Source organism: Myotis yumanensis, unplaced genomic scaffold (assembly GCF_028538775.1).
Source record: "Myotis yumanensis isolate MYYU_CA2020_CCGP unplaced genomic scaffold, mMyoYum1.0.hap1 SCAF_11, whole genome shotgun sequence".
In the NCBI taxonomy this organism is placed as follows: domain Eukaryota; kingdom Metazoa; phylum Chordata; class Mammalia; order Chiroptera; family Vespertilionidae; genus Myotis; species Myotis yumanensis.
Genome location: NW_027223762.1, coordinates 49319796 through 49340825, shown reverse-complemented (window position 1 = coordinate 49340825; position 21030 = coordinate 49319796). Strand labels below are relative to the sequence as shown.

Below are 21030 nucleotides of genomic sequence, written 5' to 3'. Positions count from 1 at the left end.
TATATAAGTTATCTCATCCTCACAAGCATGCTATCATTATCCTCCTTCTATAGATGAGTGAACTTTTTGACAGGGTGTGCAGAATTTCGGGATAGTCCAGCAAAGAAGTGGAAAACCAAGATTAGAACCAGGCAACTGGAATTCCAACTCTATTATTCACTGTGCTCTATCAGAAGAGACTGTGGCAAGATCATAAAAAAAAGACATCTGAGGAAAGGAAAAGTTTGCCCAGAAAAAAACTTTAAGCAAATTTTTGATGCATAAATCTCTGGCCCGCTGTATACCCTTAGTCAAAACATCAGTGGAGATCCATTGAAGCTCTTCAAAGTGTTCTGACATAGACCTATGCTTCCTTTGGAACATGCAACCCCTACAGAGACTGGTCGTAGAGCTAGATCCAGAAAGTCTACTGATATTCAGGTTACAGATACAAATATAAGCTACCCATCATTGTCTTTGTAGATTGAGGATTTTTAAAAATGTACACACTTGGGGGAAATTTCCTACAGACTTGCACTTAAATATGGTACAGATATCTAGGTTCCCTACCCCAAGTGTGGCTAAAGACAGGTAAGCAGCCTCATTGAAGCAATAGCTTAGCTAAGCCCATTTTGTCTGACCTACCACCTACAATCCTGGTCTCCACTTTCTACCCTAGAAAAAGAGCTCACATGGGCATCTCTCGCTCCTTATTGCTTCTGAGTTCCATTTCTCTTGCTTTCTTCTGCATCAGGCTTATGGGACCTGCTTGTCCTCTCTCATCTTATTTGATCCATAGACTAAACATATTTCCTATGAGGATTTGACCTCCATTTGGCCTCCCCAGTTCTGCCTCCATTCCTTAACAAAGCCCATGGCCAAGGCCTCCTTCTGATGCTCAGAGTGGATACCTAATTCCCCTTGGGAAGTTCTATCTTCCCTTCTCCTACTTCAATAACAGTAAAGAGATGAGTCTTCAATGACTTTCATGAATAGGGACAAAGAGCGGGATTAATGTTTTATCAATATGTGTGTAGTCATGTACCCAAATATGGATGTGGGCATCTTAGAAGGCATGTTAGTCAGCCCATGCTGCCCATGGGTTGGTTCAGCATTGAAAGAAACATCTTTAAACATAAAAACTTCTTAAAAGTTGTAAATTGTCTGTCTTAAAAAGGCAATGATCAAGTGGGACTTTTCCTTGAGATGCAGGGATGATTCGATATATGCAAATCAATAAATGTGACACATGTTAAGAGAATAAAGAATAAATTCATAGCCCTAGCCGGTTTGGCTCAGTGGAATAAGCATCGGCCTGAGGACCAACAGGTCTTGGGTTCAATTCCGGTCAAGGGCGCGTACTTGGTTGCAAGCTCCTCCCGGGCCTGGGCCCTGGTCAGGGCTCGTGCGGGGAGGCAAACAAGCAGTTGATATGTTTCTTTCACATCGATGTTTCTCTCTGTCTTTCCTTCTCTCTTCTACTCTCCCTAGTGGGGAAAAAAAGTATCAATGGAAAAATATCCTCAGGTGAGGATTTAACAAAAAAGGAATAAATTCATATGATCATTACAATAGATGCAGAAAAGCACTATTCAAAATTAACATCTTTTGACAGATGAATAAGTAATATCTACAAATAGAATACATATTATTTAGTCACAAAAAAAGGAAATTCTTCTATTTGTGACAACATGGATAAAATTGGAGGGAATTATGTTAAGTGAAATAAGCATAATACTTATATGTGGAATCTAAAAAGAAAAGCCAATTGCCCTCGCCAGTTGGCTCAGTGAGTAGGAGCATAGTACTATACACAGAAAGGTCACAGGTTCAATTCCTGGTCAGGGCACATAACCAGATTGCAAGTTTAATCCCCGGTTGGGGCCCATATGGGAGGCAACCAATCAATATTTCTCTCTCACATTGATGTTTCTCTCACTCCCCCTCTCCCTTCCTTTTTCTTTAAAATCAATAAAAACATATCCTCAGGTGAGGATTTAAAAAAGGAAAAGAAAAGAAAAGGAAAAGCCAATTTCATAGACATAGAGAACAGAATGGTAATTGCCAAGGACTGGGTGAGGGGGGATAGAAAGATGTAAGTCAAAGGTCACAAAGTTTCAGTTATAACAACAGTAAATTCTGAGGATCTAAAATACAACAAGGTGACAATGTTAATAATATGGCATTATATACTTGAAACTTGCTGAGAGTAGATTTTAAGTATTCTCATCACACATGCCCGCCAAGTTAACTATGTGAGGTGATGGATGCGTTCATCATCTTGATTTCGGTAATCATTCCACAATGCATACATATAGCACATCATTATGTTGTATACATCAGACATTTATGATTATATTTGTCAAATATGCATCATTGAGTTTGGAGAAAAACAAAAAGAATTGCCATTTCCTGCTTATCAGAAATCAATGGGAGAAGAAGATTGGCTTTCTCTGGTTCCATATTGTCATGTGTTCTTTTTTTAAAAAAATATGTTTTTATTGATTTTTAGAGAGAGGGAGAGGTTGCCTCCTGTACACACCCTGACCAGGGATCGAACTGCAACCTGAGCATGTGCCCTGAGGGGAATTGAACTGGTGAACTGATGACCTTTCAGTGCAGAACAATGAATGCGTTCATCATCTTTATTTTGGTAAGAACATTGTTCTTTTTAACCACTCCATGTTGCTAAAGTTTCTAAGAAATTATTTGCAGGGCACTTGGGTAATTATATTATAACCAATGTCCAGGTGGAAGGGAAGCACAGTAGATAAATTACTAAACAGCAAAGGCACTTTCTTACCCATAGCCTCTTTGGCAACTCTAATTAAAACCTCAACCCTGGCCTTAACCGGTTTGGCTCAGTGGATAGAGCGTCTGTCTGCAGACTCAAAGGTCCCAGGTTCGATTCTCGTCAAGGGCATGTACCTTGGTTGAGGGCATATCCCCAGTAGGGAGTGTGCAGGAGGCAGCTGATCGATGTTTCTAACTCTCTATCCCTCTCCCTTCCTCTCTGTAAAAAAATCAATAAAATATATTTTTTTAAAAAAATCTCAACCCTGGTCCCAGCTGGTGTTTCTCAGTGGTGTGAGATTTGGCCTATAGACCTAAGGATCGTGGGTTCGATTCCTGGTCAAGGGCACATACCTAGTTCAGGTTCGATCCCTAACCCCAGTCAGGGAACATGCAGGAGAGAACCAATTGATGTGTCTCTCTGACATCGGTGTTTCATTCTCTCTCCCTCTCTTTTCCCCTCCCTCTGCACTTCCACTCTCTAAAATCAATGGAAAAAAATATCCTCGGGTGAAGTATTAAGAACAACAACAAAAAACCTGCAACCCTTACTCCCCAAACTTCCTTACTGCTCTATGTTTCCTTTTTCCATAGCACTTGCCACTTTCTAATTATTAAGTTACATATTTATTCTATCATTTATTACCTGTTTGCTACTATTAGGATTCAGTTCTGCAAAGGTAGAGATCTCTGTATTGTTCACTGATACATCTCACATGTTCAGAACTGTGTCTGGCACGTAGTAGGTACTCTATTGGCTGAATGAACTGCCCAGCCAGCATAGCTAAGTGGTTGAGCTATTCCAGTCAGGGCTCATGCCCGGGTTGTGGGCTCGATCCCCAGTGGGAGGTGTGCAGGAGGCAACCAATCAATTATTCTTTCTCATCATTGATGTTTCTATCTCTCTCTCCCTCTCCCTTCCTCTCTGAAATCAATGAAAATATATTTTAAAAATAGATACACTGGCTGAATGGAACTGAAATTAGGAGGGTGGAAGTTTGGACTCTAGAATCATGTCTGTTACCAACTGGCAGCAGAGGGTCTCTTGGGAAAGCAATTTGCCTTATCTTCCTTTGGAACAGTGGACTGTTCCAAAAATCAAATGCATAAGGATGAAAGTGTTTTTGAAAAATATAAATACATAAAATATAAAAATATTAAAATGACATACAAACTCAATGTTATTTTCAAGTACAACTGCATGCAATGCTTCATTTATTCATACAACTTCCACCTTTTTTTGCAAATACCTTAGCATTAAAATGCATCAGTAGGAATGAAAAACAAATTGATGGTGAATTTTTCCCGACTGTCTTTGTTGCTAGGGTGAGTCACTAGATATAATAAGATACCCTGGCTGCAGTTGATGAAGCTGGCAAAGGGTTCTAAAGTAGTCAAGGAATTATTTAGACTTGGGAAAGTCTAGCTCATCATCACATGATATATTCAATATCATTATTGTTCTCACTTCCCACCCCTACGGTGTTTACTCATATAATTTTCAGTGAATATTTGATTATCAAAAAGAGAAAAGTTTTTCATAAATGCATATGCCTCAAGCAGTCGTGGCAACAGGCTGTTGCTTGGACTAGGAGATGATATCCCCAAGTAGATGGAAGGAAGCTGTGGTCAACACAATACCCACTCTTCACCTCTCTCTGAGCCCTTGCAGCAAACAGGGTCTTGTGTGTTTTTTCAGCTGTTCAGAGCACAGTTTCAAGATGTCTTTCAGGTCGCAAGTAGACTACCTTGACATGGAGGAGTAAGAAACGTGGGATAGGAAAAACAAAACAAAACTAAACCACAATGGCTTCCTGGAACAGGAGTTAGTGATGAACACTCACAGGCAAAAAAAAAAACAAGCAGGAATGAATGAATTATAGGAGAGTGAAAACCTCACACCAGTCTGCTTCGGTACATAAGTGTTGGGAAAGAATGAAGAATAGTATGAGTAGGATCATGACTGACTACACAAGCCTGAAGCAAAGTGAAGAGTTTAAAGAACTTGACAAAGTGAGACTTTCTCAATGTAACACACTTGGAAAGGTTGAGGACTTATTTTTAAAATGTAAAAATTTCTGTCAGAGAAAGAAGAATTAGTGATGACTTAAACCATTCGCTATAAAATTATTTCTGAAGTGTGCAGTCACTGGCTTAAACAATGGGTGAAAATTCAAATGTAAACCCTTCAAAATAGACATAAAAGTAAATACTCTACTTTCCTTCTCTCTTAAAGAAAATCAATCAGGACTTTTCATAAATGGAACTGTGTGCTCCCAAAATTCATTATGTTGGAGCCCTAGTCCCTAGTATCCCAGAGTGTGACTGTGTTTGAAGAGGGGATCTTAAAAAAGCAATTACTTTGGTGTCTTTATAAGAAGAGGAAATTTGAACACACAAGGAAGCACCAGAGATATCCCCACACAGAGGAAAGACCACATAAAAACACAGGGAGAAGGCAGCTGTCTGCAAGCCAAGGAGAGAGGCCTCAAGTGAAACTCTTACTGCTAACACCTTGATCTTGGCTTTCCAGCTTCCAGAACTGTGAGAAAAATAAATTGTGATTGTTTAAGCTACCCAATTGGTGGCCTTTTGCTATGGCAGCCTTAGCAAATGGATACAGTGGAAGTGCCCACGTTTTGTCAAATAGATTTGGAATAAATGCCAGAAACAATAATTGCCAACTAAGTAAATAATTAGACTTGGCAAATAAGCACCAACTTAACAGTAATTATGCATTTCTGTACTGTCTTTGATAGAGTAATTGGGAGACTAATGGTATTTAGGAAGCTGACTGCCATGACATTTGAATATATATCCATATTTTAGCATTAAAAAATAATAAAGTTGACACAAAGAAATCACTCAAAACATTACTTTTGTCATGTCAATTTCTTCCCTTGTTTTCTGGAACCAAATCTTAATTATAATATGTCTGGAATTCAAGCTGCCTTTCAACCCCAAGGCCCAATGTTATAATTTGGGGTTTTCTAAAGTATCTTTCTCAGTGTTCATTAGTGTTGTCGATCTCTAAAAATGGCTACAGTATAAGGGCGTTCCCATATATGCATTCGATCCTATAATCCTTTTTACCCCCCTTCACATCATGAAAATACACTCTGGAAAATGGTGTCTTTTATGCCAGGGCTACACCAACAGAAAGGTCATAGGACCCACTTGAAATGTTAAAATGCCCAATGAGGTCAGGAGTGGGGGGCCTGAGATTCTGCATTTCCAACAAACTCCCAGGTAAGGCCAATGTTGCTGGTCCAGGGGACATACTATGAACAGTGAGGCTTGTGCTTTCTGTAATCAGTGTCCACATGTCCTAGAGGAGTAGTGCCTGTCAAAGCCAATGACCATGACCATGACCAATGACTATGACCCAGGGATGATGGTGTTCTTTCTGCCTTTATGTGTTGTCCTTATGTATTAGATCCATAGCACATATTTCCCCTCCACTTCTTCAAATCTGTCTTGCATTCCTCCTATCTTTTCATTTAAAAAATAAAGTGAGAGATCACTAGACAGAGAAATAGGAAAAAAGAATTCCTGGCTGTGCAAATGGCAGGAGGTAAGGCTCAGAGACAGCAAGTGAGAGATATGTCTGGATACTAAGGAAAGTGGCAAACTGCATGAATTTTTTTTCTTTTTAAGAAATTAACACCAAGTTAAACTATAAAGCTACATTAAGACCAGACCAATCCAGGGAATTCTAACCCAAATTTAACTCTGAACTAATAACCATTTATGAGTGATGACTGCCCTATGGTCTTGAATTTTATTGTTGATGTAGTTGAGGGTGGACTCTGTCATCTTCCATCTCTTCTTTGTGCACAGCCTACTACCTACCTACCTACCTACTTACCTTCTCTTCTAATACCTGTCCCTGTCCTCTTTCATCAGAGCCTTTGTTTCAGCCAACTGCCTTCGTTAGAAAGAAATCAGTGAGAATCCTAATTAAATATTGCTATTTGAACAACAGTTAAGGGTCCCTCCTGGAATTAGTTTTGTAACACTGGGACATACTTTAGGCAACATTAAAGATGATAAGGAAATCCTTTTGGGACCAATGACTTACGAGGAGTGAAACTGGTGACAGTTTAGAGTAACAACAATTTCAGAGATAATTTCAATTAAGAAATAGAACTTCACCTATTTCTTCTGTAATCTATTCAGATCAAATGAGTTGTGTTACAAATTAAGCAATGAAGGTAGGTATGGTGCCCTGATTGTTTATAATTTAAATTGTATGATATACATACATATTTGATTTCAAGATTCAATTGAAGTGGTCTCAACTCAGGACTATTTTGTCCTCCAGGGGGTCTTTGGCAGTTTCTATATCATTATTGGTTGTCACAGCTGGGGGACAGGGAGCTGCTGACAGCTGCTCGGTCAAGTCCAGGGATGCTGCTGAACATCCTACAATGCACAGGACAGCCTACTCAAGAAAGTTTTTGGAGCCTAAAATGACAATTGTGAGGAGGTTGAGAAACCCTGTTATAAACTAATTCTATTTCCTTCCTGAAACTCTTTGATCTTCATAATCTCCCACCAATGTACAAATTTTGTTCTTTCTAATTCTCACCTGAGGATATTTTTCTGTTGATTTTTAGAGAGAGTGGAAGAGAGGGGGAGAGACACATAGAGAAACATCAATGCTAGAGAGACACATGGATCGGTTGCCTCACACACGTGCTCTACCCAGGGCCGGGGAATTGAGCTGGCAACCAAGGTACGTGCCCTTGACTAGAATCAAACCTGGAACTCTTCAGCCTGAGGGGCAACAATGTACAAAATTGTATTCCAAGTAAAGGAAAACAGCTCTTTTGAAATCTTGATCAACCACTTTGTCTAGGGTGATAAGCAATCCCAAGTACAACTTAAGTACACCACTATGGCAGCTACAAGTACATGACGTTTCTGTACATTTCTTTGAACAAAACAGGGCTGACTCTCTTGTGAAAATGTAAACTTTACTTGACTCCCTCCTTCTAGAAGAACGTGTAATGGAAATAGGCATTTCACCCACAATGGTCTAAGAGAGGATGAAGATATTAGCTTCAAGACTCTCCTTTTAGATTTACGCTTATACTTTTCAGGGCAAGAGAATCACTAGTACAAATGTCATTAGTGCTTTTTGACCGTGAGAAACTACTCAGAATTCTGAGGCAGCCATTCATTGATGGTGTTTGTGCAAAAGCTCTTTCTCCAAAACTCTGGTTAAGCAACTGGGACAAAGGTTGAATTGTTTTCATTTTGAGAAAAGCAATTGTTACCCTCAACATTCCAGGCAAAAATCAAACAGAGAGAATTCATTGGATATTAGATGTTTTGCCCCAAAAAACAATCAAGGAAAATAATGAGAAATAATATGACCATTATTTGTAGAAGCACAAGGCACTGAAATCTATAAATATAATGAATGCCCATTTGGAAGGTTTCTGGTGATGGGAGGGCCATGGGGAGAAATAACAGAGGTCAGACAGAGTCTACAAAGTCAACGAGAGGGGAAAATGGCCTTGAAGCAAAATTCAAGGGCAAAGAAAGATCAGGAGTCTACTTATAAATTAGAGCCGCTTCTAACTGGTAGAGCATTTATTCAGCAGAGGCAACCAGGTTCCCTGCCTTCCCTGCCTGTCAGACATTCACCTTCCCACTTTCTTTTAATATCTGCTGTCCGGTCTCCCCCTCCTGCTTGCCTGAGCTTCTGACCTGGCCGTGGCAGCCTGAGTCACAGCTCCTGCACTGCCCCTGACTCCCAGTGTCCTCTTGAAGAATGTGGCTTGGCCTTATTTCCTGACTGCTGCATTGAATGAGAGTTTGCCTTTGGCTTCCTCACCACTGCACTTGACTGGGCTGGATTCTCCACAGTGGACAGTGTGTGTGTGTGTGTGGGGGGGGGGGGGGTCCACCTGAGCCTCTTCCCTACACAGGTGTGAGGCTAAGATGCTAGAGGTCCTCTGAGCGGGACAAACACCTGCCTGGTGTCATGCTTACAGAATGGGCACCTGCAAGTAGGCCAATTTGAATGTAAATTGCACTTTTTTTTAAAGCTCTGTGTAACAGATACTTGAAAAGCCTTGACTTTTTTGAGATACTTGATTATGGGGATCAAAACAGCCTCTTTAGCTGAGTGCTGCATTGGGATAGGTCAAACCACCTCCTATTTTTAGTTTGCAAAACGACTGACTCATAGGAGAAACTCTGCTGCCCCGCTGCCATGGACAACCTCCATGTCTTCCGTCTCCTAGAAGCCGTCAGGACATTTTACAGAAAATCTGCAGGGCCGTTCGCCAGACAGGTGGTCTGAAATGCATTTTCACCTGCATATTATGTTTCACCATCAAAGCATCCTGAATTTGAAAATTAAGTTTCAAATCAACCTTTTAAAAATTGAAAATAAAAAAACAAATGAGAAAAGCAATGTGGGTGAGGGGAGGTGATGGGTCTTAGGTCTTGGATCCTTGCACCTACACTTGGTAAAGAAATCGTTCACCCAGGAAATGGTAGAGATTTGGAAAAATGTGTCTGTGTCTTCAGTCTTCCCAGAAAGCATTTAGGAAAGTCAATCCCGGGCTCCTATTATTTTCGCATAAAAAAATAACAACTTGTCAGTCTAAGTAAGTAACTGGAGTTTGGTGGCAACTGGCACTATGTGAAAATATTGACTCGATTCCCAGGCACCTTGCATGCGTGAAATTCACACTCTGTGGCGGCTCCAGAACATCTAAACAGGAGCAGCTGAGGGCAGCAATCTGGTTGCAAGTGGTAGTGGGAAAATTTCTGGAAGGTGCATTTTTATTTCAAATAGTTTGTACTTAGATTTTATATTAAAGGTCAATTATAACAGTTGTGTGTTTTTTCTAAGATGCTCATATTGCATGTTACAAATGATTGAGTAAATAGTTGTTCTTTACATCAAAGACTCTTGTACATGCCTAATGTTCATACCCACATACTCACACATAATAGAGGGGATTTGAAGGGTGGAGAATGCTTTTTAGAAATTGGAGCAGGGAGTGCTAAAGAATGCCACACACCTGCCACCCGTTGGCCCCACAGCCATTCACAACTATTGGCTTTTTCCCAGTACACACTAATGAGCTTGTAGCAAAAGAAAAAAAGAAGCTCTTAAATCATATAAACAAGCTCAGTTGATAATTTAGCTAATATGTAGATTTTCTCTATGGCAGGCATTAACTTCTGTTCTCTCTTTGGTTCCACAGATATTTTTGCCAAGGTGATTAAGAGCTATTCAAGCCCTAGCGGGTTTGGCTCAGTGGATAGAGAGTCAGCCTGCTGACAGAGGGTCTTGGGTTTGATTACAGTTAAGGGCACTTGCCTGGGTTGCAGGCTCGATCTCCACTGGGAATGTACAGGAGGCAGCCAATCAGTGATTCTCTCATCATTGATGTTTCTTTCTCTCTCTCTCTCTCTCTCTCTCTCTCTCTCTTTCTCTCTCTCTGTGTGTGTCTCTCTTCCTCTCTGAAATCAATAAAAAAATATATATTTTTTAAAAAAGCTATTCAAACCCAGCCTGTGTGGGTCAGTGGTTGAGCATCGACCTATGAGCCAGAAGATCACTGTTCGATTCCCAGTCAGGGCACATGCCCGAGTTGTAGGCTCCATCCCTGGTATGGAGGAGGTAGCCAATCAATGATTCTTTCTCATCATTGATGTTTCTATCTCTCTCCCTCTCCCTTCCTCGCTGAAATCAATCAATCAGTGTGTGTGTGTGTGTGTGTGTGTGTGTGTGTGTGTTTAAAAAAAAGAGCTATTCAAACCTGTCTTTGAGACACTGGGTCAGTCACAGGCAAAACCACAGGAGTAAAATAAGTAGTGATGGGATCCATATACTGGTCACTTTAAGGTCTGGAAAAGTTTATCCACCAACTGTACCTCAAGTTTCTATTTCCTGTTCACTTGAGACATGAGGGCACTAAGAAATTGTTCTTCTTCTAGTCCCCAAATGCATTCTAAAACAAGTTGTTTTGTCTTCCCATTTCCTAGAATCTGGAATGAGGAAAGGTCCTTAGAATGAATGTAGAATGTCAGAGATAAAACAGGACCTAAGGATGACCTGCCAGATGAAAATCTGAGGGGCTGAGGAATACAGTGATTTGTTCATTCTCACCGCCATAGGGGTAGATCATCACACTGCCCAAGAAATCCCATCACCAGGTCCAGGAAGCCCAATGCTGTTGTTAAGGTTAGCGTAGAAAGTACATATTCACTGAGCCGCAGGCTGGCCACAGGGGCCTGTGAAGTTGAACTTAACCCCTTTCTAAAGCTAATGGAGTCAAGGTCATCTGAAAACTTGTTTTTCTTTCAAGAGAGCAATGTCCTAACATACCATCCCTTTCAAACTATGGCTTTAGACTGGCCAGGGGACTCTGTGATATAAAAAGCCCTTACAGCTAACCAAGATTGAACACATGAGCATCGAAGAGTTCTTTTCCTGAGCAATTAAAAACTTCTTGCTCTTAAACAAACCACCATCATATTTAATGGGGCCAATTTTTCATTTTTGCGTGAAGGGGTCTGACCTTAATAATATAATATTATGCTACACGGCGAAGCCTTTGAGTTAGCAGGAGCAACATATACACACCTTTTAACAGTTGCAGAAAACACAAACCGCAGGAGAAAACAGACATATACGTACAGAAAGCAGTCACTCCCCACATGGAGGATAAATAGTAAAACTCATATGCAGAATGGTGCTCCCCATTTATCAGCAGTTTCTGGTTTTCACCGTTTCTGTTACCCAGGGTTCTAATATTACATAGACAATGAATATAAAATCTTTATTTCCATTTTTGGCACTACCCATGGTTTCAGACATCCACTGGTGTCTTGGAACTCATCACCAGCCACGGTGAACACACGGTAGCCACTTGGTAAATATTTGCTCCTGAATGAATCGTCTGGCCAAATGGAGGGGTTACTTGAGAAAAGCAGTTTACTCAAGGCCGAAACCAAGGCAGTCTGTGCTTTTCTGATGACTGCATTGGTGATTCTGAGGATTGGGGTCTTTCCCTTACCTTCAAGCCCACAGGCACAGCTTCCTACCCTGCATGGGGTGCTGCTATCAGGAGTAACTATATCAAGAGGATGAAGTGAAGAGCCAAGACTCCCTTGTCTGACTCATCACTGTTACGGTCTCAACTACATACTTCACTTTGTCAGCTAGAAGTAGCTCTCTCTCTCAGACCGTCTATGTCCAAGGGAAGGCCTTGGGAGACAGAGGAGTTAAGGGCACTGCCACAGGTGCACCCTGACAGGGTTCCTTCCGCTTCTCAGGGATCTCCACACACCAAGCCCCTTCCCCTCGGTGGCACTGGGAGTTCTCCCCATTAGTTCTTTCAGATCTGAAATCCCTCCCTGGTAGTGTATTAGGGACGTCAATAAGCACAATGCCACTTTACTGACCCCGGAGGCCCCTGTGTGGAGTCCTGCAGCCTTTCTCTCAAAACATAATACTTGAGGGGTCTAAAGGTTGGCCATTTCCCTGGATGCATTTATTATTTTATTCACTCTCTAGGGCCTAGAGAACATCTGTTTACTGAACACCTGCTATATGCCAGACACTCAGCTACATGTTGGGGTGTAGTTAGGAATCAGTTAGGCCTGGTCCCTCTCCTAAAGGAATTGCTGATCTAGCAGGAGAAAGAGGGTATAGTCGTAGAGCTGGGTGTGTGCAAATCGGAAGGAAAGTGGGTTCCATGAGAGTGACAAACTCAGGGAAGTGACCCCACGTGAGGACAGGCTGTTCAAGCCGAAAGCTGCACAATGATTAGAAATGAGAGGAAGGGGTAGAAGGGAGTGTCTATCAGGAAAGGGACAGCATAAGCACATTCAACACATGAAAGATGGCCTGTGTGGCTGATGCCGGGAGGAAGTGGGAGAGGACAGGGAGGTGAGCCTGGAGGGGGATGAGGTGGTCAAGGACCTGAGCACAATCGGAAGTCTCTGAATGGTCTCAGGTGGGGGAAATGGCATGATCTGATTCACTCTGGCTGTGCTGTGCAGAGGACTGAAGGAGGGCTGGGCAGGTGACCGGCCTGCTGGGAGGACACTGCAGTTCCCAGACAAGGGTAGGTAGCTGGCTCTGCTGTGGGTTTGATGGAGATGGGGGAGAAGGAAGAAGAGCAGGCAGGCTGACTGAGCAGCAAGGCAATGGGAGGAATAAAACGAGCCTGGAGCCACTGAAAATAGCTGTATTGCTTTTACATCTCATTTCAAAGAGGAGTTTTTATTTTCTTTGCTGCAATGCATATTTTGTTCCCAATTTACATCCACGCCACCCCACCCAGACCACGTGACTTTGGTACTGAGTTGCCATAATCTGCACTCCATTTCTCCAAAAGGCTTGGAAATGAGGTACAACAGGTGTCCTCTGATCAGCTCAGTGAACTCTCCGAGTGGGTCCCGCCCCTCAGCCCTTAGCTAACCTTGGAGGGGGTGAGATAGCTGAATTTTGGAGATGAGGAAATTTTAGTAAATTTTTTAAAAAATTCAGTTCTCTGGCCGACGGGTGTGGCTCAGTGGTTGAACATCAACCTATGAACCAGGAGGTCACGGTTCGATTCCAGGTCAGAGCACATGGCCAGGTTTTGGGATTGATACCCGGGAATGGGGGCATTCAGGAGGCAGCTAATCAGTGATTCTCTCTCATCATTGATGTTTCTATCTCTCTTTCCCTCTCCCTTCCTTTCTGAAATCAAGAAAAATGTACTTTTTTAAAATTTTCAGTTCTACTCTCACATCAACATCTCTCTCTCTCTCTCAAAAAAAAATAAAGAAAAGAAAATTCAGTTCTATTGGTGATGCTTCCTATAGCAGCCAATATTCCTTATTACAGAGCACTATAGTTGACTTGTTAAATTATCTTAATCAACAAACCCTGGTGCAAATTAACTGTCTTTATTAAATGTTACAAACGCTGCAGGGGTTGGGGGACCCTCAACATTTCACTTGTGAAAGCAATTTTAAAAAGTTCAATTATTTTTTCCCATTCACATTTTACTAATATTTTATTTGCACTAAAGCCATCCTTGTAGAGGACTTCCTAACGACCACAACATTGACCCAGCTTGTGTGGGTCAGTGGTTGAGCATTGACCTATGAACCAGGAGGTCACGGTTTGATTTCCAGTCAGGGCACATGCCTGGGTTGCAGGCTCGATCCCTAGTAGGGGGTGTGCAGGAGGTACCTGATTGATGATTCTCTTTCATCATTGATGTTTCTATCTCTCTCTCCCTCTGCCTTCCTCTCTGAAATCGATATATATATATATATATATATATATATATATATATTTAAAAGACCACAACATTATGTAACAGCCTGAGACACCTTCCATTCACTTCATCATATCACTCTCTCTGAACAGTAAATACCAAATTGGCGGAAGATGGTGCATAGATAGAAGAAAAAATATATAATAGGTGGAAAACAATATATTATAATAAACTCAATAATCAAGAAATATTGAAGATCTAAAACTATCACCATTGATTCATGGATTAATAATTTAATGTACTCATGCATTCTTCATTTAAAAATTCTGGACATATAATTTTATATGATTTATATTATTGACAACTTAGAGATCCATCAGAGGTTCCCAAATAGAGATAAAATGCTCTGAAGGGTTGTGAGGCTGTGTTTGGTGGGAGGAATTGCAGAAAGTAGACAGAGCATAGGGGTGATCATTTCAATTCATTCAGAACAGCTTTTATTGGTTTGTATATTTATTTGAACTATGGAAACTCAATATTTCAACTGAATGAAGAGATTTCTGCCTAAAAATATTCACAGCAACCAAAAACACCCCACAAACTTACTAAACCAGCTCTCAGGAGCTTCCACTTCTAGCCATGGAAAGATCAATAACACCCCCCTTCCTGTTGGGAACTAGAAATGCAAAATAAAAATAATTTGCTTAAAAGCCTGGGACACGGCCACAGAGGTCAAAACTTAGACAAGATCAAAAAGAGATGATCATTGAGAGAGCTCAACTCTCTGCATTTCCTTTTTCCTCCCAGAGATTTGCTCACTCTTAGTATTGACAGGGAACCTGAGCTGCCTGGCAGAGTGGAGAGGAAGATAACTCTTGAGGGTTTGCAGCAATCTCCTGAGGCCGGGGAGGCAAAAGCTGGTGTCCAGGCCAGCCCAGGAAGCAAAGACGTAAAGCGAAGGTCCCATAGAGAAGGCAGATTCAAAGACTGGCACTTTATCACCAGTTTTCTCCCAAGACCTTTGTCTATTAAGTTACGTATCGCAGCGGTCAAAAAGCAAACTGGAAACATAAAAAAGCAAAGTTTACAGCCTTCTCCTGATGGTGGACAGACAAAAATTGGAGTAAATGCTTCACAAGGGAGGTGGGTTACTAAATAACACAACTGGCCCTGTGTTGCCAACCCTGGAAGACTATTCCGTAGGGCAGGGTAAAAGGAAGACAGGTTATACCTTAGTACAGCGCTTCTCAACCTGTGGGTCTTGACCCCTTTGGGGGTCGAATGACCCTATCACAGGGGTCGCCTAAGACCATTGGAAAACACATGTATAATTACATATTGTTTTTGTGATTCATCACTATGCTTTAATTATGTTCAATTTGTATCAATGAAAATACATCCTGCATATCAGATATTTACATTACAATTCATAACAGTAGCAAAATTACAGTTATGAAGTAGCAACAAAAATAATTTTATGGTTGGTGGTCACCACAACATGAGAAATGGTATTAAAGGGTCGCAGCATTAGGAAGGTTGAGAACCACTGCCTTAGTAGGACTACAACCCAGCGTCCAGTCACTTCAATCCTTGATAGATTGAGACGGTCACCCTCCTGCTGTCCTTCAGAAGACAGGCTGAATTCTCTCTGGAGGAAAACACATTATCCTGGCTGCTATGTTCTGACTGTTGTGTTCCCCCTAAATTCATATGTTGAAATCTTAATGCCCGATGTGACGATACTAGGAGGTGAGGCCTTGGGAGGTTCTTAGTCATGAAGGTAGAGCTCTTATGAGTGGGATTAATGTTCTTATAAAAGGACACAACAGAAACCCCTCCCCACCCCCATCCACTCTGTGAGGACACAGCAAGAAGGCACCTGCTGTGAACCCAGAAGAGGCCCTCCCCACGCTGAAGCCTTGATCGTGGACTTCCCAGCCTCCAGAGTGTTGGGAAATAAATGTATGTTGTTTATAAACCACCCAGTCTGTGGTATCTTGCTATAGCAGCCAAATAGACTGACACACACCCTCTATATTTTTCCATACAGATGTTTGTCCTTCAACCAAATATTACCTGGCTTATAAAAAAAAATAATTCAGGTAAAAATCAAATAATAAAAACAGACACCATAATAAAGTCTGTCTCCAGTTTGAAAGCCTCATGGAGCTCCCTACTTGCTTACTGAAACAAGTTCCAATCAAATTCAATAAAACCTGGTGCATTTCATTCATCCGTCAAACGTCACAGGTGAGTGGTAATGAGCAGTCTAACTCCTTGAATGTTTGCTGATCGCATCTAAGCCCCACTCGTCCCCCCTTGCGTCTTGCAGCCCACCTTTTTTTTTTAAAGTTCACACCGTTCAAACCCCAGCCCCCTGAATGGAGATCTTGACCCCAGCCCCAGCCCCTTGCATGATAAAAACCCAAACCACTTGCTCTTGTCTTTACTGAAGCCACTGTGGACAGGCTTGGGTCCTGCTCTGCCCCCTCCCCCCGCCCCAGAAAGTCCGTGCATGTGAGTAATACACCTGTTCATATCCTCTTGGTGACCGTTGTTGCAGCAGCAAAACCCAAGCCAAGTGGGGGAGGTGCCCTCTCTGGGGTAACCACAAAACAGAAACAAAATTGACCGAAATCATGGAGTATTTGACTTGGATTTTTAAAATAACTATCATTGATATACTTTTAAAGGAGATGACCTGATAATGATTCTTACCAGAGAACAGAAATCATGTTTTTTTAATTTGACTAGAAAGGCTTTTAAAAAATGAACTCAATAGATAATTTCAGGGAAACTATACACAGATGAAGACAGCGTGAGTGGGCTAGGCAATAGACAATAACCAGACATAAGCATAGCTAAGGGAGAAATTTATAGACTTAAATGCATATATTACTAACATTTTTAAAAGGCTAAAAATCAATGATGTGATCATTCATTTCAAAAAGTTAGAAAAAGAAGAATAAGTTGTGCCAGAAGAAGCAGACAAAGGGAATATAAAGATAAGAGCATAACTAAAATAGTTAACAAAGAAAGTCTACAAAGCTGAAAGTTATATTTCAGAAAGGATTATTAAATTGATAAACCTCTTGCAAACCTAATCAATTTAAAAAAAGGCACTGATTGCAATAGGAGGAATGGGGGGATGGGAGGGAAACAGTAATGCAGATTCTTGCACATTAAAAAAAAATAAGAAGAGATACACAATTTTATGTCAAAAAATAGAAAATGAAATGAAAATACAATTTCCTAGAATACAACCACTAAAACTCACTGCCCCCGAAATAGAACATTTAGCCATACATTGAGTAAAAAGAAATAAAATCTGCCATTTTTAAACCTTTCCTCAAATATATACCCAGACTCAGATTGCTATATCATTGAATTTCTCCAAATATTTACAAAATAAATAATGCTCATCTTACACATTCATTACTCCAAACAATAAAAAGAATAATTTCTTACTCATTTTTGAAGGAAAGCAAAATTTTGACACTAATACCTCTGAAGGTGAATAATAGAGATAAAAATCATATAGTCGGCTCAAAGTCTATAGATAATGCATTTGATAAAATTCTACAGTACTTATTTGTGATTTAAGAAATTAATTCAGCAAAGGGGTAACAGAAGAGAACTAAAATAATCTAATAAAAGTAACTGCAAGAAATCTGGAATACACAATATTATTAATGGTAAAATATATACATCTTCTCACTGGGATCTATAAGTTACAAAAATATCTATTATCACAATGATGCTGAAGGTCTGGATAGTGAAATAATGTGAGGGGGGAAAAACAAGATATAAGAATTGGAAAAGAAGAAATACAACTATTATAATTCATAGACAACACAATCGTGTGCATAAAAAATCCAAAAGGATATAGTCAAACTTTTGGAATTTGTAAGTTAATTTACCAAGGTCAATGGATATAAAATCAACATATCAACAAAGTTTTTCATATTATAGACGAAGACACTTAAATCCAGAAAGATGCCCAAGTCCACAGAGACACTTTCAAAATTAGGAAAAGGGTGATTCTCTGCCCAGGGCTCCAAGTTTGTTTCATGTATGCATACACAATGAGGCACTTACTAATATTTGAAGGACAAGCTACAGAAATCCTTTTGTTTCCAGTTCCTCTCTAATCAAACTGAGGCCTAGCCACACCCTAGCCCAGGGGTGGGCAAACTTTTTGACTCTAGGGCCACAATGGGTTCTTAAACTGGACCGGAGGGCCGGAACAAAAGCATGGATGGAGTGTTTGTGTGAACTAATATAAATTCAAAGTAAACATCATTACATAAAAGGGTACGGTCTTTTTTTTTTTTTTAGTTTTATTCATTTCAAATGGCCGGATCCGGACCTCGAGCCTTAGTTTGCCCACGGCTGCCTAGCCCCTAAGTCTACCTGGACATCCAGACATTCTAAAATGTAGCTGACTGCATTGACCTTTCCCCTGACCCCCAAGACCCCGTCAGGGGCCATGAAGGGAATAACCGAAGAAGGTAGGGCAGCAATTTTCTGGGGTGTGGGGCCCAAGCTTTCTTTCTGTTCTGCCACAAGTTGAAGATCAAGGGTCACTCATAGTGGCTGGATTTCCCTACAGTGAAACCTGCGGATGGGACTGGGCAAAATGGTGATGTGTCCAGGGTCCACCACAGGAGAAGAGAGAACCAGCAGTCATGGGGGCTATTGGCCCCGGCCTCACATTCCTACAGGATGTCAAGTCTGAACTCTACGTATTATCTGTAACTGAGGCTGCATACAGAAGTACAGAAACACAGTAACAGTCTTGCACATTAAAAATATATGACAAGACTGGAAGTAGGAGATATTTATCATGCAACTTTAAACTACATCCCTTTCTTTACCCACGATGCCCATAACACACAATTCATTGGTGTTTTCTATAACTTCTGCAATTGTCTCATAAATACAGTAAATATATCAATGGGACACTATGTCTGTATGTTACTACTATTATTTTATTACACATGACTATTGAGAACTTCTGTAGCGTGCATTCAGCATTATTTCTTTTCCTCCTCTTCCTCCTCTCTGTCCCCTCCACCTGGCTTCTTCTTCACCTTCTCTTTCTCAAGACATGGAAGTGGCCGGGGCTGCCAAGGACAACCCTGGAAAGACTCTGGATTCCTCAATGGGCAAGTGACCTCTCAGAAAATGTGGGTAAAATATGAAGGGTAATGGAGTGTTTGCCTCGTAGGTGGGGACAGAGCCAGAAAGACTCCCTTGATCAGATAACTCTGACCCTGTGTTTTAGCTCTAGGCTGGAGTTGCATGAAGACACTAGGGTGATGGTAGAGGGCTCAGGGTTCCACTACTTTGGACTAGGCTTTTGCACATTCGACTTGCTGACTGCTATCATACGTGAGGACACAGATGGGGTCCCAGAGGACCCGGGGCTCCCTCTGGGCCCGATGCTGAACATCCTGCTGCCTGCTGTCTTCAGCCCCAGGCAACGGCCGTGCTGGCCTAACCACACTCAGCAGGTACACAGCGCACAATTAAATAGGAGCACAGCCTGTCACTCACTCCAAGAAACATGGAGAGGATTCACATCTGATGAGCTTAGCCAGGATTTAATTTTGCCATCCTAAGAGGGAAACCATTTTCATTTTGAGCTTGCATTCAACTTGTCTGACATTTTGAGTAATTTTATTTGGAATGACAGTGGGGACACACCTGAGAATATTGTGGTGGTGGTGGTGGTGGTTGGTGAGTGCCCTGAGGCTGCAAACATTTGGACCCGCCCCTGACAACCATTTCCTAAGTGTGCCAGGGTCCTCGCCCTCCTGCAATCTTTTTCTCTAGCACACACATCCCCTGCTTAACATCTGTCATTTTCCATGTCGCTGCACATCACTAAATCCAACCTTTGCCAAGCTGTTGGTTTTCAGCTCCTAGATTTAGACAGCAGGGTTGTCATTTCACTTTTATTTTGTTTCCCTTGGGGATGGAGAAAAAAAACTTTTATTCAATATCACGTAGCACAATTTCCCACTTATAAAATAACTCCCATAGATGTCTCTAACATATTCTGTACGTCTGACCCTGTATTTATACTCCTACCACTGCCCCAAGATCCTCCAGCAAGACTCTGAACGTCTCTTTGGGGGAGGGAGGATTTTTTTCACACATTCCTAATGTGGACAGCTAATCGAGGTTATGAGTGGGGAGTGGAGAGGGGGGTGTGGAGGAAGAAGAGGGAAAGGTTTAAACTTCCAACTGACAGTTTCTACCCATCAAATTCAGGACTTCGGAGTGTTCCTTCTACTTGTGTTTCAGCCTCCGTCTATTGTTCAGCGATATTAAGAGACATGTTCCACATCATATTTAGTGTGTGGGATACTGAGAGGAGAGATGGCTGATAACCTGCTTCTTTTGAAAGGGATGGAGTCCTTAGAAAGTAAAGAAGAGAAAGATTCCACGATGTTATTACTCCAGGAAAACCATAGAACGGCTGCCTATTGAAATTCCAGGAGCCATATGGAGAAAACAAACCTGTGGCTAAATCCCAGCCTTCAGGCCTCTCTTGACTTACCTCCACCAGCTTGTTGGCATGTTCACGGAAAACCTGGGCATATTCCTTCACTTCCTTCTCATTGCCACTCTTTGCAGCCTCAATGAGAACCAGCAAGGGGACGTTGGTTTCCAGGAAAGAATCAGAGATGTGATCCATCACAGCTTTCCGAAGCTACAGTAAGCACAAAAACAAAAACACACACAATTAGGGGGAAAAATGGTCTATTTATGAGTCTATTACTCATGTGACAGAATAGATTAAACTACTGCCCAGTAATACAGTTTTTCTAAACTATGCCCAGCTCCCATTATCCATTAAAATAATGTGTCAATTCTGTGGTGGTGTTTTTGTGGTTTTTTTTTAAAATTATAGTTGATTTTCACTATTAAATTAGTTTGAGGTGTACAACATAGCTATTAGATATATCTTATGAAGTGATGACCATAACAAGTCTAGCAC

General features: G+C 41.2%; 1 protein-coding gene across 2 annotated transcripts in view; it reads right to left on the bottom strand.

Moving 5' to 3' along the window:
* Positions 1–21030, bottom strand: part of CTNNA2 (catenin alpha 2) — a 1104237-nt gene that overhangs the window by 201905 nt on the left and 881302 nt on the right. For both annotated transcript variants that reach the window (XM_070429588.1, XM_070429589.1), the window contains exon 9: positions 20590–20742. In XM_070429588.1, coding sequence (XP_070285689.1) covers positions 20590–20742 — 153 coding nt within the window. The remainder of the gene's footprint in view (positions 1–20589; positions 20743–21030) is intronic.